At 42.6% G+C, this 24557-nt stretch overlaps 1 protein-coding gene across 3 annotated transcripts; it reads right to left on the reverse strand.

The window, feature by feature from the left end:
* Nucleotides 1-204: 204 nt before the first annotated feature.
* LOC103660402 (myosin-2) lies at nt 205-24265 on the reverse strand. Of its 3 annotated transcripts, XM_040628231.1 has the most exons (39): nt 24062-24265; nt 23827-23970; nt 22232-22388; nt 21127-21154; nt 20929-21043; nt 20752-20844; nt 20289-20352; nt 20075-20173; nt 19338-19441; nt 18693-18831; nt 18218-18336; nt 17980-18129; nt 16687-16857; nt 16278-16587; nt 15756-15781; nt 15572-15625; nt 14648-14735; nt 14434-14551; nt 13235-13358; nt 13010-13146; nt 11382-11637; nt 9603-9845; nt 9313-9489; nt 9085-9230; nt 8910-9000; nt 8435-8824; nt 7458-7584; nt 6469-6587; nt 6132-6328; nt 5239-5422; nt 4996-5161; nt 4775-4899; nt 4295-4603; nt 4004-4207; nt 3343-3468; nt 3082-3252; nt 2894-2998; nt 2678-2773; nt 205-357 (listed from the first exon to the last, which is right to left on the reverse strand). In XM_040628231.1, the coding sequence occupies exons 1-39, from the start codon at nt 24263-24265 to the stop codon at nt 205-207; spliced, it is 5829 nt and encodes a 1942-aa protein (XP_040484165.1). The 3 variants fall into 3 exon arrangements, with proteins under 3 accessions (XP_040484165.1, XP_008686241.2, XP_040484164.1); XM_008688019.2 differs by lacking the exon at nt 15756-15781 and having other exon boundaries at nt 15572-15642; XM_040628230.1 differs by lacking the exon at nt 15756-15781 and having other exon boundaries at nt 15572-15640; nt 16273-16587.
* Nucleotides 24266-24557: the final 292 nt, after the last annotated feature.

The raw sequence follows: 24557 nt of genomic DNA on the forward strand, positions 1-24557 counted from the left end.
AGTGTAATTGTTTGATAGCCTTATGATTGTTCTAGCTTTGACACCACTTTAAGAAAGACCATTCTAAGGATGTTGTTTGCAAAATACCCTATGCTCTTTATTTCCTTTGCAATAGGGTAGAGTGGACAATGATTACAGAGGGGAATGACCAAAGGTTTCACATTTTGTGCCTCTCTTCAGTCATTCCATAGCATCCGGACATGATCACTCTTCACTTATGATTTTCGTGTGAACCTCTCGGCTCTTCACCCGCAGCTTGTTGACCTGGGACTCAGCAATGTCAGCCCGTTCCTCAGCCTCCTCCAGCTCGTGCTGGAGCTTGCGGAATTTGGATAGATTTGTGTTGGATTGTTCCTCCTGAGAATAAAAATGGAATTGTAAGGAACCCATACTGTGCATCTTTCTACACTCTGTGGGCTTAAGGGAAGAGAGGACTTGGTATCTGTGGAGAACTTAAAATACCCAGCAGGGAACATTGTTGCCTTACCACCTGCTGGGTTTTGGTTATCACTGAAGTGAACATTATGATTTATTTGGGACTTAGTGTCCCATAAATAATTGCATACATATTTTTGCAACGAAAGCCTATTAAAAGTATGTACCACAAGTAAAGCAAGAAAAAAATATAAGAGCAGAGAAGGCAAGGGTACAGGGCACATGGATGACTCAGTTGGTTAAGTGTCTGCCTTTGGCTCAGGTCATGATCCTGGGGTCGTGAGATCGAGTCCCACATTGGGCTCCCTGCTCAGTGCAGAGTCTGCTTCTTCCTCTACCCTTCCCCCCCTGCTTGTGATCTCTGTCTCACCCTCTCTCAAATAAATAAATAAAATCTTTTCTAAAAAAAGGCAAGAGTACTGAAATCTGTCTTCTTGTTAATGCTTGCTATAAGATGACTAGGCTTGAGGTAGATGTTTAACATCATATTAAGGATGAATTTCTTAAAGGTCTCTTTAAATGGAAATAAATGTTGAATTTTATATATCATATTGGAACATTTCAAAACAATCATTTTTCTCCTGTTGTGGATGTGATGATTCTACTGACAAATTTGCTAATATTAAGTAATCCTTACATTGAAGGAGTTAACCTGTTTAATCACTGATGGCAATCCCCTTAATAAAGTAAGGATTTCAGTGACTTAGTTATTTATCTTTGCTGAAATTACACTCATGAGTAAAACTGCCTTTAGTTCCATCCTTCCCCCAACCCCCCCCCCCCATTCTCTCTTGGACACGTTTTGGTATGAGGGTTACATGAGCTTCTTAAAATGATTTGGAAAGCTTTCCATCTTTTCCCATGCTCTGGAATGGCTTACATAGCTCAGGGATTATCTGTTACTTGAAATTTTGAAAGACCTGTCTGGACCTAAGTCCATTTTCAGAAGTAATTCTTAAATAAGTTATTCAGCCAACTTAGTAACTTATGACCTCCTATAAAAAATCATCAATTTCTTCAAGATTTCAACTTTGTTGACAGATTTATATTTTACATTAAAAAATAATTTTCTACTTGTATGGTTTCTTTCTTTCTTTCTTTCTTTCTTTCTTTCTTTCTTTCTTTCTTTCTTTCTTTCTTTTCTCTCTCTCTCTCTTTTTTTCTTCTCTTCTCTTCTCTTCTCTTCTCTTCTCTTCTCTTCTCTTCTCTTCTCTTCTCTTCTCTCTCTTTCATCTCTGTGCCCAGTGTGGGGCTTGAACTCATGACCCTGAGATTAAGAGTCTCATCCTTGGGGCCCCTGGGTGGCTTAGTCTGTTAAGTGTCCGACTCTTGGTTTTGGCTCAGGTCATGATCTCAGGGTCATGGGATTGGGTTCCCACACTCAGCACAGAGTCTACTGGAGATTCTTTCCTTCTCCCTCTCCCTTCGCCTCTGCTCCTCCCCCTGCTTGTGCTCTCTCTCTCAAAAAAATAAAATCTTAAAAAAAAAAAAAAGTGGCATGCTTTTCTGACTGAGCCTGCCTGGCAACCCCTCTTTCTCATTTCTAATGTGGGCTTGTATTTTCTTTCTCTTTTTCCTTGATTAAGCTAGTTTTAAGTGTATTTATTTTATTAACTCACCAGAAATTATCAGATATTACTGAAATTATCATATTAGAAAATAGTATACTCTAATTTATCAATTTCCACCTTCAACAGTACTTCTTTCATTATTATTTTAAATTTCTTTATTGGACTGTCAATTTTTTAAAAATTTTGATTCATAAGCAATGAATTTTCCCCAGGGACAGCTTTGACTACATTCTTTAGGTTTGTAAAACTAGCATCTTCCTTGAAATTTTATTTATAATAATTATTCAGTGGTTTTTTTCTTTCCAATTTAACCCAAAAATTATTTAGGAAAGTTAGTTTTTTAACATTTAAGCATTTGGGAATTTATGTTTATATTTTCTAATCACTTTGCAATTTTATCACACTATGGCTAGAGAATGTGGCCTTCATTATTTCTGCTTTGAAATTTTTTGAAGTTCCTTTGTGGATTTAGAATTTACTTTTAAAATCAAGTTATTAATATTAAGAACAGTAAGCAATAAGTACAAAAATGTACGAATGTTTTTAAGAAGTACAGTCTTCTAAAAAGCAAATGGCTTATTTTCTACAAGGAGTGGTAAATCTAATTATTTGTTCATTAGCTTTTCTTAACAAGGGCCTTCTCTCTTCCCTTCCATCTTAAGGATACTTACAGCCTCCTCAGCTTGTCTCTTGTAAGACTTCACTTTGGCCTGAAGTTTATCTACCAAATCCTGAAGTCTGAGAATATTTTTCCGATCTTCTTCCGTCTGAAAGATAATGAAAACCACAGGGACCTTACTTCAAAAGCACTTGATTGTTGTTTCATTGTATATGAGTGTTTTATGTATGTACGGGGAGCACTTAGCTGATAACAACCATTGCTGTACCTGGTAAGTGAGTTCCTTCACTCTTCTCTCGTGTTTGCGCAGACCTTTCACAGCTTCTGCACTACGCTTTTGCTCACTCTCAACCTCTCCTTCCAGCTCACGCACCTGCAAATAAGTAGGCTCTTCAGAACTTTGAACTAATAAGGCACTGGGAGGAAATAGAAGTAGACAGAGATTGAGAGACCCACCCTGGCCTCCAGTTTCTGGATCTGCTTCTTCCCGCCCTTCAGGGCCAGCTGCTCAGCCTCGTCCAGACGGTGCTGCAGGTCCTTCACCGTCTGCTCCATGTTCTTCTTCATGCGCTCCAGGTGGGCGCTCGTGTCCTGCTCCTTCTTCAGCTCCTCGGCCATCATGGCCGCCTGATGAGCAGTAAAACAAAACCGGTTAAGAGAGCTGAGCGAGCACATCAGGATTCAAATGTGGCCATTATGGCATTGCCCTCTGCTTACATCAGTGATGGCCTTCTTGGCCTTCTCTTCTGCGTTGCGGGCTTCCTGGATAATGTCCTCCATTTCTGCTTGCATTTGGGAAATGTCTGTCTCCAGCTTCTTCTTGGTATTGATCAGGCTGGTATTCTGTTTAAAAATAAGTTACAATTTTTTTAAATCTTATTACCAAAGTACTTATTGGTAGCTATTTTTGAAAATAATTTCAGATAAAAATTTACAGGTCAGATGCCCTTTAGTTATTAGTCTGTTATATAGTATAATTAAATAAAATAGAAATGTTATAGAATATTCAGCATCTTCAAGTACATAGTCCATAATTAGACCAAATAGCTCTATAATTTTGTAATTGCCATTTACCAGTGAGACCATTCACAGGGACAAAATTATAACAGATGTCCAAACATACCATTTCTCCAAAATAAAAATGCCAATATTGATAACAAGGGTCAATAAAGATACAAACACAGGAAAATATGGGCAGCTTTAGAATATTTTAGGAAGTGAATCAATAATTTATGTAAAATTAATCAAAGATTTCTCAATAATACAGTAAAAACTTTGTAGAAGTATAAAACCTGGCTGTTACATAAAACATTTAAGCTTTATATGGTTTGGGAAACATAAGCATTTATTGAAGTAAGTTCTCTGTGCCAAACCCCACCTGGGTGTGGAGGAGCTGGACACGCTCACTGGCATCCAGGAGCTCCTGTTCTGCGATTTTCCTGCTCCTCTCCGTCTGCTCCAGAGTGGCCCGCAGCTCCTCGATCTCGGCCTGCAGCAGGTTGGCTCTGCGCTCCACCATGGCCAGCTGCTCCTTCAGGTCCTCCTGGCCGCGGAGGGCGTCATCCAGGTGGATCTGGGTGTCCTGTGGAATGAACGATCATGGAGACACCTCGTTCTCAGAGCTGAAGTCGCCCCAACCACCTTGGGGCCGTCTTTTGAACCTGCTTACTTTGAGGATGGCTTGGGTGTTCCTGTAGTTCTTCAGGGCCTCTGCAGCCATGCGGTTGGCGTGGTTCAGCTGGATTTCCATCTCATTGAGGTCTCCCTCCATCTTCTTCTTGAGCCTGATGGCATCATTCCTGCTCCTGATCTCAGCATCCAGCATGGTCTGCATCGACTCCACGACCCTGACGTGGTTTCTCTTCAGCTGGTCAATTTCCTCATCCTTCTCAGCAATTTTCCTGTCGACCTCAGACTTGACTTGGTTCAACTCCAGCTGGATGCGCAGGATCTTTCCCTCTTCATGTTCAAGAGATGCCTTTAATGACAGCAAGGGGTGACATTAGCAGGGAATGGAAGCATTTGGAAGTTTTTCTTCATACCTTTCCTTCCATTAATTTTGTGCTGTTTATTTTTTTTATTCGATCTATGTGGATGGGCAATGTCTTTTCTGACCTGATTTGTTCATAGTGCACAATTGGACCTATACCTCTGCTTCTTCTAACGCAGCCTGAAGTTCACACTTCTCTTGTTCCACTTGTTTCTTTATCTTCTCCAGTTCATGGATACGTTTCCCTCCTTCTGCAATCTGTTCCGTGAGGTCAGAAATCTCCTCTGTTGTTTGGGTAAAAGACAGAGATTTGATCAGACAGAGGACCTAAGGGAACGGTTCCCAAGGCGTGAATATTATTGAAAGTGGAAGGGACTCACGCTGCAAGTTTTTGTTCTCTCGTTTCAAAGTTTCCAGCTGATCCAAGGATTCCTCGTAGGCGTTCTTCATCTTGAACAGCTCAGTGCTGAGAGAACGGGCCTCCTTCTGGGAGGCCTCAAGCTCAGCGTGGGTTTCCTCATACTTCTGTTTCCACTCCGCCAGGATCTGAAAAACCGAGAGGGGTTACCTGCTATAAAGCACAGAGGAAAACAGCAGAGAGCAGAGGCTGCTGCATGAGTTACCTTGTCGAAGTTCCTCTGCTTCTTGTCCAGGGCGGCGCAGGCCGCGTTGGTTCTCTCCACATCCAACATGAGATCTTCCACCTCATTCTGGAGCCGCTGCTTCGTCTTCTCAAGGGAAGCGCATTTGGCGTTCACGGCTTCTACGTGCTCCTCGGCCGCCTGCAGCCGCTGGGCCAGCTTCTTCCTTGAAGATTATATATGTTCGTAGAGAGGAGTGAACCAGAACAAGAATTAGGAGCTATTGCCATGCTGAGAAGTATTGGTAACTTCATATTAAAAATATCCATTCATTCATTCAACAGATACTGATGAGCTCCTTTTATGAACCAGAGACTAGATATATAGCAGTGAGCAAGGCAGAAAAAGGGCCTGGACTCATAAAGCTTCCAAATAAGGACAAGAGAGAAACACTAGGCGGGTGAGAAAATGCATAATAACATATTGCAAATGTAAATGCAATGAAGAAAAGTAAAATAGAGTAAGGGGTGGGCAGCTATTCTAGATATTCAGGGAAGGCCCCTCTGAGGAGGTAGCATTTGAGTCAAGATCTAAAAAGTGAGACTGAGCTGGAGGGAGATCTCAGGGAGAGTATTCCAGATGGAGGGACCAGCAAGTGCAGAGCCTTGAAGCAGCAACGAGCTTGGTGTGCTTGACAAACAGCAATAAGGGCTAGCTATCTGGATAATTATTTGTTACTCATTTCCTTAAGTAGATTTTAGCATAGGAGGGCAGGTATCATGTTTGTTTTACTCATGCCTTATTCTCAGGGCCTGATAGTGCCTGGCCAAGAGGAGCTAATTAATGAACGTTTGTGGGCTAATTCACTGAAGGTCGTATCCTTCTGATTCAACGTGCAAAGTTTTCTACACATTCTCTCATATCTGCACACGTACTTGGCCTCCTCCAGCTCCTCTGTGCGCTGGATGGCGTCCGTCTCGTATTTGGTCCTCCACTGGGCCACCTCCGTGTTGGCCTTGGACAGCGCCCTCTGCAGCTCGGCTTTGGACTCCTGCTCCTCCTCATACTGTTCCCGCAGCAGGTCACAGTCGTGGCGGGAGGACTGCAGGGCGTGGGCCAGGGCGTTCTTGGCCTGTGGAGGTAGTTACGCTTTCATTTTACTGGATATATTTAATGACTGAGTTTCAGAACCCTTTGAAAGTTGGTGTAAATGGACTCCAGTTAGGGTTAGGTCATACAAAAGACAGTGAGTGTGACAATATTATCATTTACCTTTATCTCTTCTTCCAGCTGCCTCTTTAATTCCTCAATCTGTTGTGTAAATGCTTGTTTGCCTCGTGATAGCTGAGACACCAGAGCTTCTTTCTCATCTAGCTGTCGTGAAAATTCACCTGATGGACGAAAGAAATGGCGCCATTTTTAAAAGTGAACAAACAATTTTGCAAGCCCATATAGAAATAAGTTTTAACTCTTAACTCTCCCCTACTGAGTGCTCAAAAGATTGAATTCTCTGTTGCCGTCTTCATGCCTAATGTCAAATTTCTGATTTTTGTGGAGAAACTTACATACGAATCTGAGTGAATACTGACAGCTGAAATCCTTTTTGTTCTCTCTATAACTAATTCTTTCTGGGTGTATGATAGTGCGTAAAAACTGGTCCTGGGAGCCAAGATACCGAATTCGACATCGGTCTTTTGAGTTTCATCAGTCTTTTGAGAGACAGGGTTATCCATCCCCCTTTCAGGAATTTGGTTCAGTTTGAAGGACAGAGACAGAAGCTTGGTCTGCGGGGCGCCTGGGTGGCACAGAGGTTAAGTGTCTGCCTTCAGCTCAGGGCGTGATCCTGGCGTTCTGGGATCGAGCCCCACATCAGGCTCCTCCGCTATGAGCCTGCTTCTTCCTCTCCCACTCCCCCTGCTTGTGTTCCCTCTCTCGCTGGCTGTCTCTCTTTCTGTCAAATAAGTAAATAAAATCTTAAAAAAAAAAAAATCCCAGACCCAGGCTAGTGTGACTCCTAACCCCAAGCATCCCCTCAGCGCAGCCAACTACTCCAGGCTTTTCTGGAGCAGACCTAGATCCAGTCCTATGGATGTCTTTATCTCCAACTCTGTCCCCAAGTGACCTTGCAAGTAAGTTGGAAGTCTGAGCTGTTCAGTAAATCACACATGTTCTCCGCTGTATTTATTAGGCTCTTGCATTACCAAATCAGTTGTTTTCAATCACATCATCTCCCTTCTTAGTGCCCAGAAGACAAGAGTTACCAGATTCAGTTTGCAAGCGTCCTCTCTGGGTGGTCAGTTCATTGATCATCCGCTGCTGTTCCTCCTCCTTGGATTTCAGCTCACTTACTTGGTCCTCCAGAGTGCGGCACATTTTCTCTAGATTTCCCTGTGTGAGAAAAAATAAAGGAAGGAAACAAAGATATTTAATAGAAATTTAAATTAATTAATTAATACTTTTGGCATGAAATCGAATTCTTTTATATGTAATTGTGATACATAAAAATTTTTTTCTTTATATTTTGATTGCTATCCTCAGTTGAAAATGCATGTTGGGATCTTTAAAGAGCTAATTGTGAAGTTCCGTGCCCTATTAATACAAAAAAAAAAATTAAAGACTATGGTCTAAAATTTAAGATTTTGTAAGAATTGTATGGTGTATTTTTCTAAAAGATGTGTGTAAATACTTGATGGCCTTTCTGTACAATGAAGCTTGGCTTATCGAATAATTGAGAATATTGGAGACCTAGTTCTCCAGCTGGAGCCTGAGAGGATGCAGGTGACCTTTGTTCAATAGCTGGTCCTGGGGTGCTTGGGTGGCTCAGTCCATTAAGCGTCTGCCTTAGGCTCAGGTCATGATCTCAGGGTCCTGGGATTGAGCCCCGCTTTGGGCTATCTGCTTAGCAGGAAGTCTGCTTCTCCCTGTCACTCTCCCTCTGAACTCTCTCTCTCTCTCAAATAAATAAAGTCTTAAAAAAAACCAAGCAAACAACAAAACAAAACCAAAAGCTGGTCCTGTCATTTGTTCATGGTGTGATGGGGCCACTTGTGCTTAACTTCTTTGAATTTCATTTTCTTCATATGTTAAGTGGAAATAATACAATTGTTAGTATATTTTTGCTTATCTCCTAGATTACTGTAAAAAAAAAAGACATAATGTGTGTAAAGTACCCTGTGCAAACAATGATGTATACAGGAAGGATCATTGTCACTAATAACTATTTTCCAGGCTCTAGTACCTTAGCTTTAGAGACTGTTTCTACATTACTGGCGAGATCATCGATCTCCATCTTCATTTCGCTCTTCTCCTTCTCCAGCTTCTGCTTGACCCTCTGCAGGTTGTCTAACTGCTCCCCGAGCTCGGCCACGCTGTCCGCGTGCTTCTTGCGAAGAGCAGCCGCCGTGGCTTCATGCTGCAGGGTGGCCTCCTCCAGGTCCCGGCGCATTTTCTGGAACTCAGCCTCGCGCTTCTTGTTCATCTCGATCTGGGCAGAAGTGGCCCCGCCGGCTTCCTCCAGGCGCTCGCTGATCTCCTCCAGTTCCCGGGAGAGGTCAGAGCGCTGCTTCTCTGCTTTGGCCCGGGAGGCCCGCTCTGCCTCGATTTCCTCCTCCAGCTCTTCGATGCGGGCCTGGGAGTGGTGAAAAGCACATACTTAGCTTCTCTGTGTCATAAGTATGCCTCTCTAAGCCAGATTCATAGAAATCTGAACTTACTTGCAGCTCCTTGATCTTCTTCTGCAGCTGAATGCCAAGGGCCTGCTCGTCTTCAATCTTGCTTTGCAGATTACTCATTTCAAACTCTTTCCTTTTTGGAAAGTAGCAAAAAATAACAACTGAGTGTATATCCACCCATTGAAAGCAAGGTCATAAGCAATTCTTTCACACTTACTTTTTGAGCTTTTCATCAAGTTGTTGTTTTTCATTCTCAATGTCCATTATGGATTCTTGGGCCAACTTGAGGTCACCTTCAAGTTTCCTCTTAGCCCTTTCTAGGTCCATGCGAAGTTTCTTTTCTTGCTCCAAGGACCCTTCAAGCTAAATATAAATAATGTTTAGTCTCAAGGAATGCCTAGCTTCCTTTTGAAGAAAATCATTTCTTTGACAATCCTGGACTTACATCATCCACTTGCTGCTCTAGCTTGATTTTGGCCTTGGTCAGGGTGTTGACTTTGTCCTCTTCTGCCTGCAGGTCATCCAAGGTCTGCTGGTGGGCCTCTTGGAGGGCCTTCTTCTCCTTGGTCAGCTTTGCGATGGTTTCATCCAGACCTGCCATCTCTTCCGTGAGGTTTTTCACCTTAGGAAGCAAAAATACTTTGCATTTCATGTTTTATTCTGGTGGATTCAGTTTTATGTTTGTACTCCATAATGATAACAAAAACATCACTTTTTCCTGTATATGTTTCATACCTTGTTCTCTGTGGCATGCTTCTCCTTTTCAACCTTGGCCAGGGTCAGCTCAAGGTCGTCAATGTCTTTCTTGAGCTCTGAACACTCATCCTCCAGTTTCCTCTTCTTGGCCGTCAGCTCAGCATTGATCTCCTCCTCATCCTCTGCTCTCTCAGTCACCTCCTTGATCTTGGCCTCCAGCTGGATTTTGGTTTTGATCAGCTGGTCACATCTTTCCTCTGCATCAGCCAAGCCTTCAGCTTCCTTGAGTTGGAAACAAAATTAAAATTGGAAAGAAAGAATGAAATATTTCACAGTGATAACAATGGCAATCTCTGATGTTGGTTCTTTGGATTTAGATTTTATGAGCCACCTCCTGTGTTCATACGCTGTGGGAAAACCAAATGTCCTATTCCTTCAGAATAGTATATTCTCTAGTAGATTAGAAAGCCTATACCCAAAAGCTATCATGAATTCAGAAAGCAGTTTGTGATGGAAGAGATCAGAGAAGTTCTATTAGAGGTGGTTTCCTGAATAAAGTGACATTTGAACTACACCTCGAGAGGTGGGCAGGATTTCATTTTGTAGAAATCAAATCATTGGGGGATGGAGCAGGAGGAGAGAAGGCATTCCAGTGGGGAATTCAGGGTGAAGATGCTAATGAACTGCTTCCCTTTGTAGTACTGGAGGATGATCGTGGTTATGATGTTTTTTGACATTCAAGTTGAGGCATAAAGTAATCAAGAAATTCCTAGCAACTGCTATGTTTCCAATTAAGAGGGTTGGGAGTGGACAGGATATGAGCGAGAAACTGATAAATATATTCATCAGTGAGCCTCCATACCAGCCTTTGAATACATAAAAGAGTAAAATGTGCTATGTGTACTCATGTAGCAGATATAGTGGTGTAGGACAGATTCTAAGTAATTTTCTGGGGACAACAGAAGAGCATTCTGGATAGATTTGAAGGGGCTGGGTCAGAAAAACAGCTCTTTTTCCTTCTATAATCTAGAAGAAAGGGTTATTACACTGCCCAAACTTGACAGAAGAAACTAATTTTAATCAACAGGAGAAATATATGATTTTGTGGTGAGTAGATGATACCAGACCAATTCAGTTCACTCCGGATGAAGGATGGTCTTATAAATTACATTTCAGAGTTGATGGAGGCAGTTCTCAAATGACTGGTGCAGGAGTGAGCAGCAAGCGGGCTGGATGGAGGGGAGAACTGGGGGCAGGCAGAGCATTTGGGGTGCCGAGGCAGTGGTCCAGATGTCATGTGATGGGGCACTGTCTGTGCACATGGATTGGAAAGAGTGAATCTGAATTTTGGAGGTTAGTGACAAACAACAATTCTGTAAAATGTGATGGAGAACATTGACATCTGTCAGCTGTACATATCGTGATTTAAAACTCCTGGACATCAAGAAGTTTAAGGAAGGTTCAAAGATTAAAAAAAAATCAATCTCTGCATGCTGTCCTCCCCTTAATATTTCTTTTGGGGTAGTTTTATGTGAAAATCACTTTCAAGGACTGACTTCAAAGGGAAAAGAAGTCATAAGTCCTGTAGTTCAATGAAATAGTGGAAAATGGGTGACAGTGGTCGGTTCTACCTTATTGCCCCAGTCCTGGTTTGGACGATGAAGGGATATATGGACTGTACTAGAACCATCAGAGTGCTTTGACCTTCTCCCTCCAGTGAGTGTCCCTACGCTGACTACTCAGCTCCCTGCTGCTATTGGCCAGAGTTCTACCACTTGCGTCCCAATGAACAGCACCCACTGTGACATCACCACTTACAGCCTGAACTTGGAGCTGCAGGTCATTTTTCTCTTTTAAGAGAGTGACCATTTTTTCCTCCAGTTCCTTCCTTTTCGCCTCTGACTTGGCAAGCTCATCTTTGGTCTTCTGAAACTCTTCCTTCATGGTGGCCATCTCCTTCTCGGTCTCTGCGCTCTTGAGGAGCGGCTTGATTCTGAAGAAGAGTTTCATCCAGGGCCAGTGCTTGACGTTCATGAACGCGCGGATGTTGTACTGGATGCAGAAGATGGACTCCCTGAAATTTAATTGATGCCAATTTGATATCGTGTGGATGAAGAAATGAGATGAACTTGGCAGTGAGAGCTGGAGGTTCTGCCCCCATCGTGTGCCTTGCCTACCCTCCAAAGCACAGATGGAAGAAATTCTATTTTGGGATGATGGTCAAGGACTCATTAATCACTCATTTCTCTACATCAGAGCCTCTCAAACTTCTGGTGTGCATAAGAATCATGAAGGACTTGTTGAAATGCTAGTTCCTGAACCTTATCCCCAGAGATTCCGTCAGAATATCTGAGATGCAGTCTAAAATGTGCCTTTGTAACAAGTTTGCAAGAGATGCTGATGATGTAGGTCTAAGGACCACCCTTTGAGAACTACTGCTGTACATCAGTGCTTCTCAAGCTTTCCTTCTGGAACACTGCCCAGAACAGTGGTGAAAATCACCTTCAAGACCCCTGAGGGATGAGAGCAGGGAACAAATGGACTCATTAAAAACAGAATTTCTGTGAAAATCTCTGGTTTTACATTTTATGTGTTATGTGAATTTTGCATTCTACTCTGTAATATTATCACATTTAAAAATCTAATTTATTTAAAATATTAATTACCCTCCTATATAGGCAATTAACTGCCCAAATACGTATATAATGGGTTATGACCAAACTTACTATTTTTAATAAACTAGAATAAATAGAAAATATTAACATAACTCTAGGTGATAGAAATATTTGTTTGATGTAAATTACACATATATTTACACACACACACACACGTATGAATGTGTATATGCCTATATAAAATGCATTTCTAACTGTGGGTCCTGTTCACATGCATTCTGCAGTTTGAAACACCTGTATCTTTAGACTTAGAACTCTGTCCCTGCATCAAATCAGATTACCAGAAAGCCACGTACCTTGGTGACATTGTATTAACTTACTGAAATCTTTCACAGATAAATGCCCTTAATATTTTAAAATCATAATAGTTTGATGATAGAAATGATCAGATGGAAGAAGTTGTTTCGGCATCTTGTATAAAATCACGTTTGAAAATGCTGTCGGCTATTCAGTTCAATGTATCTAATTTAATGATCTACCCACTAAATTCACACTGGTATATTTTTATACTGGTGTATTTTCTTTTGTTAGGTAAGAACTGCCCACGCTTTATGCTCTCTCTCTCTCTCTTTAACCTGAACACTCAGAATATGTTTCATGGTGATGATCCCAACCTTCAGTTTCCTGGTATACGTATACCCCCACTTCAGTATAGGACTCTTTATTCATTCTTGCTTATGTTTGTGGCCTTATCGCATCTGGGTCTTAAACCAACTTAAATGTGTTTCTGAAGCAGGAAGATAGGAATAAATAAACAATTTATGTGTATACCTTCTCTCCACCATCCTCTGGTACTCCACTCTTGCCAAGTACCCTCTGCACCTGGCCTGGGTTCTGGTAATCAGCTGGGCCAGCTTTTCATCTCGCATCTCCTCTAGGAGCCCCAGAAGACCAGCTTTGAAAAAGACCTGTGCGTGGGAGGAGTTGCAGATCACACACTGTACATAAACTTCATAGGGAGATGGATAGCATCAGGTAGGCTTCAGAGACCATTACCTTGGTGTGACCAAATTTATACTGGGTGTGGTCAATGTCGATGGATGCAAGGAGCTTCTCAGAAGCCTTCTTGCTGTCAATGAACTGTCCTTCGGGGATAGCACTTGCATTTAATACCTTGTATCTGTTTAAGTAAATAGAGTTTTTTTTAAAAGTTGGTTTATGATGACACTAATAGGAGATAAATATTAAACGATCTATTTAGAAAACCAGAGCTTTAAAGAAAAGTATCCTTCTTTGTTCACAGGAAGGACTTTGTATACATTGGATGGTAAGGCTAGCATCAACAGTTTCATTCCATTCCACCCTCCTGCACAGTTGCAGACTTTCTGCTTCATCAGACCTTGCTCTCAGGAAGGGATCCTATGATCTTGTTCACGTTAAGATGTAGACGACCAATAAAGTGTAACATGTTTTCCTGGCTAGATTCATTTGCTTTTTATGATCCTGAGTCCCAGAAAGCAAGTTTTTAGTGAGGAATCTGTAGGAAGGTCCATTTTAGGTAGGAGGAACTGTCCTGATAACCTAAACTCACACGTAATGGTGCTTTGGGTTTTGCGTGTCGGAGATCTCTGCTGACCCCACTAGACCGAGCCTTAGGAGAGGCTAGTTCCCTGGAGCTGCCATGAGCTCCTTGTCCCTTTGCCTTCTATTTGATTCCCAAGATGGACTTATCTAGGGAGGAGAAAGAGTTGCTGAGGAGCTGGTATTGGGACGTGGTTCTGGAAACCCTGGGAAACCAGTGTGTGAGGGAGAAAGAGAGAGAAAGAAAGTGAAAGAAAATGACTCACTGGGAGCTCTGTACCTACCTGGGCGAGTTCCTAACTTAGCCACCAACACCCACGTGACTTTGGGCAGGCAGATTAATCTCTTGAGCCTCAGTTTATTCATTTATAAGAGGAGGTGTTGATAGTACTTACATATTACACATGAAAAAATGGTAGTTCTCCTAATTATTGAAGTTAATGTGTATTTTTATGGGCTAAGCCAGGAGCTCAGTAAAGCCCACGAAAAGTCTGGAGTACAAAATAGGTGGTATTATCTGTATTTTAAAGGTGGTTTTGAGGCTTATGATTTTTCACTCTTTTTTGGTGGCAAATTAAACATGAATGGAGGCATATTTTCCACTAAATTGTTTTGCTTGCAGTAAATACATTTATACTAAACTTTAAGATGCACCATAATTCAGAGAGTCTGACCTCTGTTTGAAGTCTGCATAAAGGATCCTGCTTGGGAACCCCTTCCTGCAGATGCGGATCCCTTCCAGCACCCCGTTACACCGCAGCTGGTGCAGGACAAGTTCATGCTCCATGGCCCCTAAAAGTATACATATGGATTACACTGAAGAGTTGTTGTTGTTTTTAAAGGAGGTTTGGCAGTCATGCTTTGTGTCTTTGCTCTAGAGCTTCTTACCGGGAGTTTTTGTTTCATTGGGGATGATACAGCGCACAAAATGAGGATGGGTACTCCTGAGGTTGGTCATCAGTTTGTTCAGATTCTCCTGTAAAGTCAGGGAAAAGGCCGTTATCTTCGACGTTAGCCATGGTTGTGGGCATTTGGCAATGTCTGTAAACTCAATGTCTATGGCTGAGTTGAATGACCGGTATGGACAATTTCCATGTAACGTAATACCTTGCTATCCTTCTCCGGACATGCAGGCTTCTCCTCATTACCTCTTTCTCCACTTGAGTTGGCAGGAGTTACACATGTGAAGCAGCCTCACACAGGTGTCCTTCCTCCCTGGTCCACGGCCTCCCACATACACTCACAAGGCCATTGCCTTCCTATACTAGATGGCCACACTTTCTCCCGCCCAACTCCACGGTTCTCCAATGAGGACATGCAAGCCTGTACCACACTGGGGCTTCTCTCATAAATGTAGCTCCCCTTTCCAACCCAATTAACTTTCAGGGCATACATGTTATCTAAAGGGGAACAACCCTACCAGTTATAATTGAGGACTGACTGGATTAAGGACAAGGATACCATATTAACCTCCTTATAGGCTAGCTGTTAGATTTTCATTAGCCTTACTGCTAATTTAGTTTCTCTGAGTACCGTGTCATTGCTTAGTTTCATGACTTGACTAGACTATGAATGGTAGAATATTCAGTTTTATAAAATTTCCTGTAAAATATTTGGCATTATTTGTCTTGGCATGAAAAATGAGCTAATAATTTCTGAGTAATTTAAACATCTTTTCTCCAAAGCTAGATTAACAGAAACCATTAATCAATGTCGGTCTTTTTCTCAATGACTGTGGAAAGAACTCTGTGCTTTCAAAAACAAATTCCTAAAGTAAGGGTGGGGGAGTGTCAAAAACAGTTTTTTCCTTACTCTGAAAAGGGCAGACACCGTCTGGAAAGAAGAGCCCTTCTTCTTGCCACCTTTCTTGGGCCCACTCGCCTCTGGAGAGCAAATAAGAAAAGGTGTCATTCAAGTATAGTTTTGAACTGACAGGGCTATTTCTTACTTATTGCCAATTTCTGCGCACATCTGGCGGAACAGTTTTTGGGCACACTGGCCTCTCTATTGGAGCCCGAATGACTCTTAGCTGTCAACTAAGCTTGTATCCACATTTCTGTGATTTCTTTTCTCCATTAGAAGATGAGGTGAAGAGCATTCACTTCACCGTATAAAGATGGATCCTTAATGTTAGGAATGTGGGGACACAATAACTCCAAAAATCATCAATAGAACCTAGTCTAGATAGGGAAAAGTTTGTCACCCCATTGCCTTAAATATCTCCCGATACTCAATATCCAGCAGATGTGGAGGAAGAAGTAGGAGAGAATCATAGAAGCTGAGGCTTTTCGTTGGTGAGATCATAACAGTTCCTCTCTGACTCTTTGCAGTAGGGCAGGCCTCTGTCAGTGCTAGAGAGAGACCCAAATGTATAATTGCAATGCAGCCTAATTAGTCAAAATTTGGAAGAACGGTGGATCTGGCCCTGCAATCCTTCTGGCAGGCTTATGAGATCAGCCTTGATCTAACAGCACTTTTTGTAATACCTAGAGAAAATGTTAGATTTTTTTAGCGTTACCTGCTTCAGCAGTTGTTGTCCCAGAGAAGAGGAGAGCTAGAGTTTTCATTGCGGACTTCTGGTACAGCCCAACCACAGTGTCGTTCAGCGGGTCCTTGTTCTTGTCCAGCCAGCCACCAATGTTGTAGTCCACGGTGCCGGCGTAGTGGATCAGAGAGAAGTGAGCCTCAGCCTTGCCTTTGACCACCTTGGGCTTCTGGAAGTTGGCCGACTTTCCAAGATGCTGTTCATACAGCTTGTTCTTGAAGGAGGTGTCTGTGGCCTTGGGGAACATGCACTCCTCTTCCAGGATGGAGAAGATGCCCATGGGCTGGATGAAAGCAAAGCAAAATGCATACAGGGTAAATACGAGCTGCAGGATGAGCCAGAGTTTACGAGAAGAGGTTACTGAGTGGACAAATCAGGAGACCTTCTCGATGAGCTCGATGCAGGCGGCCAGGTCCATCCCGAAGTCGATGAATGTCCACTCGATGCCCTCCTTCTTGTACTCCTCCTGCTCCAGCACGAACATGTGGTGGTTGAAGAACTGTTGCAGCTTCTCGTTGGTGAAGTTGATGCACAGCTGCTCGAAGCTGTTGAACTAAATAAATACATGTGTTCACTTTTCTCGTGAGCAAGTTGAGCATTTGTAAATGTAGGACTTATTAATTTAAAAATATATGTTGAGTAGCCTTTAGATTGCAGATACCAAAATCATGGTGGTGGGGGGGAACACTATGAAATCTACTGGTTTCTTTGCTGCCATTTTGTTACAGAACCCTAGATTGCATTAATGCTCTTTCCCTGCACTGTCTTAAGCTTACACAGGGATTTTTCTGAGTTCCTACTTCATCATTTCATGTTTATTCCATTATCGTCTCCATATTCCATTGACTTAATTAAGAGCTAATGGGCAACCCATTAGGAGCTGTCTGGGAGGGGTCTCTGTAGTATGGAAATCACGAGGGTCAGCTTTGCAAGTGGACACTAATTGCCACTTGTTCTTCTTCAATGTGAAATGAAAACCAAATTAAGATACCAAATAACATATACAGTGTGATAACACACTTGTGCTAAAAAAACAAACTACGAAACGTTAACATTAGCTTGATATAAGTAGTGGAATTAATGGGGAACCCTTTCCCTCGATTTTGCATATTTTCTGCAATGTCCAAGTTTTGCTTTTATAATGAGAAAGAATAAGATAAACTTCTTAAAAACTGTAAGCGGGAAAACTATATTTCCTCAAATAGGGATTTTTATCTTATGATACCCCATTAATGAGAATAAATGCTGACTTTATAAGTTATTAACCTTTTCTCTGCTCTTCTTGTCTTGTCTAAGTGTTTTTGAATGACTTCCCCACCATATATTCAGAACATGTTATATGTTTCACATGATTACTTTGATATTTTTATGTTAACTTCATTTGGCGCTGCGGGAGTTTTAGAGCTCCCCGCCTCCACTGCCCCCCAACACTAAGCTAGCTCCTAACTCCTTTTGGGTCCCATAGCAAGTCAGAGTGGTCATCAAGTGCATGATTTCTCATAGAAGGGGGACTGCCACTGTGATAAATGCTTAGTGGTTACCCCATCATTCTCTTTTAAGTTTCAGCATAACTTTTTGGGAGTAGTGAGAGGTTATAATATTCGCAGATTTTTTTTTTATTGATATTTCCATTGCCTTACTGTAAAATCCCTTTACCAACCAGCTACCAACTCACATCAAAGATCTCAAAGCCGGCGATGTCCAAGACCCCGATGAAGTACTGTCTGGGCTGCTTGGTGTCCAGCTGCTGGTTGATGCGGGTGACCATCCACAGGAACATCTTCTCGTAGACGGCCTTGGCCAGAGCGCCCACGGCATTGTACACCTTGAGAAACAAAAATATATCTCTTGAGGTTATCAGAGGACTGTAAGAATGCTTGACTCCTGCTGGTGAATTTGAATCGTGCACCTACCTGCTCTACAGTCTGGCCTTTGGTGACGAACTCATTGCCGACCTTGACCCTGGGGTAGCAGAGGGCTTTGAGCAGGTCAGCGGAGTTCAGACTCTGGAGATAGGCCGCCTTGTCAGCAACTGAAAGGAAGAAAGGGTGAAAAAATGTTATTATGGCCCAGAGTAACCCATTTTCTCAAAACAAAATTATTATTTTTTTAACCTATAGACATTTTGTGTGGTGTTTTCAGAATATCTCTTTGAGTATTCTTCCCCATTTTTTCCCCACTAAGTTCAAGACTTTCATTGTGGGTAGTGTGCCCTAAAGAACTTCATAGATGACAGGAAACATCTATCTAACATGATGCTTTATCTGGGTATACTTTAAAACTCAGTTCTTAAAAATGACTTTGTCCTCCTAGAAAAACTCAAGGGTAACAAGTTAAGAATGTGACTTTCAAACAAACAAAAAATCAGGGGGATGACTTAGTCGGTACCTTCGGTGCCATCTGGCTCGGCCTGCTCCTCCCGCTGTTTCTGCTTGAACTTCATGTTCCCATAATGCATCACGGCCCCTGTGAGCTTGTAGATGGAGACTTTCTCATCGTTAGTGAAGCCCAAAATATCAATAGCACTCTGCCAACATAACCAAGAGGGTAACTGTTACATTATGATCCACACACTTACTATTCATCGTTCACATTCCGATTCCTGACATGTTGGTCAAACTGAGGAAACTATCGCTGCTGACGGGGGTGCAAGGAACCCTTTAGAGGCTAGCACTGAGCATTAGAATTACAGGTGCAGATGCCCTAAGATTGAAAAAGTAAACTTAAGATAGAGAGCATGATAGTAAACTTAAGGAACTTGTTATTTTGAGAAGTGGTATGGATCCCATCCAGGTATATTACAAAAACAGTGGTTTAGATAAATTCAGAAATGATAGACCTTTAAAAGACTGTTCAGGGAAAGTCAAGTGTTGTAGGGCACATGGTCATCTTTTTTGGCTGACTCTAGGTGGCACACCCGTGCTCATCTTTGAACCCTCTTTTGCTATTTCTACTAGAAACTGAATATTTAATCTGGAGGGGCCATTGCTCTAACCCAGCATCATCATTCTGAGTTTCTCGTGTTGCACTTACATCTGTGGCCATCAGTTCTTCTTGGTCATCAATGCTAGCCACGCTGATCTCCCCTTGACTGACAAATGGGTAGTCATATGGGTTGGTGGTGATCAGAAGCATTTCTAAGTACATGGAACAGAGAAAAGGTAAGCAGAATTATCCCCTTCATTAAAACAAGGGCTGTCTAGACAATTTCTAAGACACTCTATGAAGCCAAAGAAGATTATCACATACTGGGACAAGTTATATCTACAAGAATGATCAGTACAGTGCTGACTCTTTAAAATCCAGAATTGGAAACAACCTAAATATCCTTAAAAAGGTATGGCTAAATAAATTATGCTTATCTCTAGAATATAACACGACACAACCATTAGAAATAATAATGGGGAGCTACAGTTGGTGACATGGACAAAACCATGATACATTATTGCTCAATGAAAAAAAGTACATCATAGAAGAACATTGAAGTAGGATTCCAGTTATCGTATGTATGGGTATCTATATGTACAGAAAACGAGTAGAATGATATTCACCCAAGTGTTCACAGTGGTTATTTCATAGTGATCGGATTTGAAGGTGTTATCTTCAGTTTCCGTTTTTCATTTCTATCATCAGCACACAAAAACTTACAAAGCTACTTTCGAAATCAAGGTGATAAACCTGACAAAATTCAGTCATGGAATACTAGGCTGGACCATGCATGGAGAAGTGCTGGTGCAATCATTCTGGAAAGGGATTCTGACATTTCTTACCAATTAGTTCTGGTTTCTTGTTCGATGTGATCTGATAAAAAATATGATAGCTCCTTTCAGCCTTAAGCTGGAAAGTAACTCTGGACTTCTCTAGCAGATCTGGAAGGAAATAACAGAGCAATGCAAAAATTCACTCGGGATGCACATTTTACGTTGGGTTGATTTTACAGGTTAAGGAAACAGAAATGTCTGTAAATGGGATCCAAGCACTCACATGTTTCAATATCAGCAGAAGCCAGCTTCCCTGTGGTGCCAAAGTGGATTCTGATGAATTTACCCTTGAAAAGAGAACTAATATTACTACTTTGTTTTCAAATCCTATCAAATCTTTGAGAAACTCAAAATACTTGGGCGGCTAATGAGTTGATATTAAATCAATCCAGAGACTATTTGTATGAGGCAGAAAAGGTGTATCTCCTATTTTTTTAGGTAAAAGAATTTTATCTTTGATTTCCATATTACAAGTAATTATAGGTAATGACAGATGAGAAAGAACTCAGATATAGGGTCACATATCTTTTTAGATGGGACTCGGATCCATGTTATTACATGCTCAGAGGGAAAGGGGAGAGCCTGATGCAGTGTAATGTGAACGAAAAAGATTCAGAGAATGTATGCACAAACATCCCATACACCCTGACCAGTGAACAGCGTCGGTACTAATATCTGCGACTTACAAAGCGAGAGGAGTTGTCATTCCTCACGGTCTTGGCGTTGCCAAAGGCCTCCAGTAGGGGGTTGGCGCTGATGATTTGATCTTCAAGGGTCCCCTGCAAAGGCAAGAGCGGTCCTCACCTCTGGGGCTCCAGACTTCCCGAGAGCCCTGAGAGTCTTGAGTCTGGCCCCAGACCCACCTGCATTTTGCCAGAGGTAACTTCCTCCTTCTTCTTCTCCCCACTGACTGCAATTGTTGCAAAGTACTGGATGACACGCTTGGTGTTCACGGTCTTCCCCGCACCAGATTCTCCACTGTCAAGCAAAAACTAAGTGAGATGAGGTTCCAAACGTGGCAACTATCGCAGCCATGAGAAGAAAGCATAGAATTTACTTACGTGATCAGGATTGACTGATTCTCTCGGTCTACAAAAGAGGAATCATAAACATTTAATACTTTTTTTTTTGTATACTTGTGAATAGTAAGTAAAGTAAAATGGAATAAAAGTATTTTTCAGACTGGCCTTTGCAGTCTCTAGGGCTTCACGGGCCCTAGGCCTTCAGTCTTTTCCATTGCCCCTTCCATGGACCCCAGGACCTCCCCACACCCTACCCCTGACTTCAGCACACATGCATCCATTGAAACAACACTGCAACAAAGCACTGGACCTTTTCTTTGTAATTCTCTGCCACTAAGAACATATCAAAAGTGGACTTGAGCCTTTGGTCGGGTTTAGGTGACAACTCCAGTAGTGAATATTTATTGTAGGTACAAGAAGTGATGAAAAATAGGCATTTTAGCATGTGGGATGGGGTAAATATAGTACAGGTGGTGGCTTTGAAAGTCATCAAGGCTTTAGTCATAGTTTGGGGGAAACGTTCGTTTTACTGTTTTACTTTCTCTGAAGACGAATTCTCTAAGTCCTTTCTCCAACTAGCCAAGATTGGGCTGTCTGAGGCACTATTCTAGGGAGAAGATTCATGGCATAGCTGTTTTAATACCAAATACGCCTTAAAATCTGGAGCGCGTCCAGGTTGGCTCAGGGCAAAGGCAATAGCCTTTAAGCCCTTCCTGCATAGAGAGGACATTCGTTGGTCACAGTTTCTGATATCGAGGATGAGGTCACAGGGGCAGATTTTACTCTTCTGGTTTTTGGCGCTTGGCAAAGGGAGCACACTTGGTATGTGTGACGGTGTGTGTGCATACACATAAGCAATGTTTATTATATTTTTGCTGAAGCTTTTTTAGTGTCTGAGTCATTCAAAAGTAAATTCTCTAACTATACCGCCAACCCCTGTCGACTTTTAAAAGTTGAAGAGACCATGAGCAATTGCGTGAGGGTAGGGATTCCAAGTCATCTCTCACGCCCCCTCTTTCCTGGACCGCCTCCCTCACCAATACACCGGCCTAACCGGAGGGCTCAAAGAGCGAGCTGAGTTAGTTAGGGTCTCTTTCTCCTATGGTTCCGAAAAGATTACACACACGCAAAACACTTAACTCACCCGTCAGCATGAACTGGTAGGCGTTGTCAGAGATGGAGAAGATGTGGGGCGGGGCCTCCTGGCGCTTCTTGCCTCGGTAGGCGACCACCACCTCGGGGTTGTACACCGGCAGCCACTTGTAGGGGTTGACCGTGACACAGAAGAGGCCCGAGTAGGTCTACGCAAGGGAATAAGAAAGAGCTTTTCCTGTTAGGTGTGAAATTCACTTGTTAAATGAATTCTGACTCAAAAGAGCACATTTACATTTCTTGAAGGCATTGGCAGGAAAATTAGTCGGAAAGTTCAACAACGAAATAGCAAAATCCTTGAGGGAAGGGCTCACAGTTTCGACTTTTTATTGTTCCTCCTGGGACTTATCACAGTGATTTTCACATGTAGGAGCTCCACAGATGTGTGTGTGTGTGTTTTAATGTGTAGTGGGAGACATTTTTACTCTGTTTTAGGAGATATGCGTGTATTTCCTTTGCAGCATTAAGATCGTTCAAATGCATGAAAACAGAAGTTTGGACACAACTGAAGTGCCCAACAATATGGAGGTGGTTGGGTCAACTGTGGTAAAGCTTAAGACAGTATGATGCAGGCATGTAATACAGTAAACCTGAAAGGATCCAGCAATCCTGGGGCAACATTTGCAAGACACTATTAAGCTATAAAGACACAGAACACAAAATGATGTAAATATATTATGATTAAACAGGGAGTGTTTCAAAATCTTAAACAACTGGTGTAAAACAGGCACCGACCCGTCAGACGGATGCTGACCCTGATCGCCGGGGACACCTGTGTGGGTGTTGTCCGCCTGAGCATCAGCACTGGCTGAACTACACAAAAATGTCAATGTGACATAATCAGTTCAATTCTAAGATGTTCACCGGGTGCGTATTATGTGCCAGACCCCTGCAGGGCATCTGGAATGAAGTGTGAATGAGATGCGTTCCTTGGGGAGCTCCCGTCTACAGTCTACGCAGGGGGCAGACGTGTGAATGGATGGTGGTGGACAACCAAGGGCGGTGCCGGGGCAGAGACCGTAGCACAGGGCATCCGCTCTGCCTGGGGAACGTGGGAGGTTTCCTTGAGAAGGTGGCACGCGTGTAGAGGGGACCGTAACACACAGATACAAATTGCTGTCATTTTGGAAGACTGAGAAGGAGCGAAATTTGGTCTTTAAAACAGTATTTTTATGTGTTAAAGTGTAAGTGTATCATTTCCCTCTGAATGATTCTACAACTGGAATGGGGGGGTGGGTAGAAATGTGGGCCCATGGCTGAGATATAAACAGTAGCTGCTCCAGTGTTTCTTCAGGGAACATGTGGCAAACCCAGTCCACATGGACAATGGCCTTGTCCGGCTTTGGATGGGAAGACAAAGGATGAAGTACTGGCTGTTCGGTTGGGCCATTCCAGCAGCAATAGTGAACCTTGTAACTCATTAACTAACTGATGTACTAACTGGTTAACTTGTGTGCTGACCAGTTACACTTCTGGAGAAAGCAAAATGGGTCATTGCTTTTGACCCATTTATATACAGTGGAAGCAACGGGCTGGCAGGTCCAAGGTGATGGCCATAAAGACCACTTGGGCGGGGGAGGCACTCACGTAGATCATCCAGGCTGCGTAACGCTCTTTGAGGTTGTACAGCACCGCGGGCTCGTGCAGGTGGGTCATCATGGCCATGTCCTCGATCTTGTCGTACTTGGGAGGGTTCATGGGGAAGACTTGATCATCTTTCACTGTCAGAGTCTGGCAAACAGGGAAGATAACGGTTCACGTCAACTGAGCGAGGAAACACAAGAATTGATAAAACGTGGTCAGCTCCAGGGGCTCCACTCACCGCTCCAGCTTCGGTCTTCACCGTCACTTTCCCTCCTTCTCTGCTCTGGATGGTCCCTTTCACAAAGGATTCTTTGGGCTCCGCCACAAAGACAGATGTCTTGGCATCAAAGGGCCTATTCTGGGCCTCAATGCGCTCCCTTTCAGACTTTCGGAGGTACGGAGCTGCCTCCCCGAAAATGGCCATTTCCTGGTCTGAACTCATGGCTGCTGAACGCAGAGGTCCTAAAGGAGATGAAGCATTTCACATTAGAGATTCTGGGCTGTCATGTATATCAGTAACTCTCTCTTTATTGGCGGTGATAGTTCATGGAAAATCCAGTATTTGGAAATTTCACCAGGTAGGCCCCCCGTGCACCATGCTGTAATTACTGAAACAAACATAATCCCAAGGTCTCAAATGCATTGAGGGTCACTATGTAGCCAACAATGAACTCTGGACTAGACATGCACTATTTTCTTTCAATCCCCGAGACTAGCATTCTTTTTTTTTTTAA

This window comes from Ursus maritimus, unplaced genomic scaffold, assembly GCF_017311325.1.
Source record: "Ursus maritimus isolate PB19 unplaced genomic scaffold, ASM1731132v1 scaffold_14, whole genome shotgun sequence".
Lineage (NCBI taxonomy): Eukaryota > Metazoa > Chordata > Mammalia > Carnivora > Ursidae > Ursus > Ursus maritimus.

Excerpts from the sequence above, each read along its gene's own strand:
- LOC103660402 (XM_040628231.1), bottom strand. The coding sequence starts at position 24,265 with ATGAGTTCAGACCAGGAAATGGCCATTTTCGGGGAGGCAGCTCCGTAC. Across the intron at positions 15,626-15,755 it reads GGGCTCCAATAGAGAGGCCA|AAAGGTGGCAAGAAGAAGGG; the intron begins GTGTGCCCAAAA and ends AGTGGGCCCAAG. Across the intron at positions 14,552-14,647 it reads CAATGAAACAAAAACTCCCG|GGGCCATGGAGCATGAACTT; the intron begins GTAAGAAGCTCT and ends GTATACTTTTAG.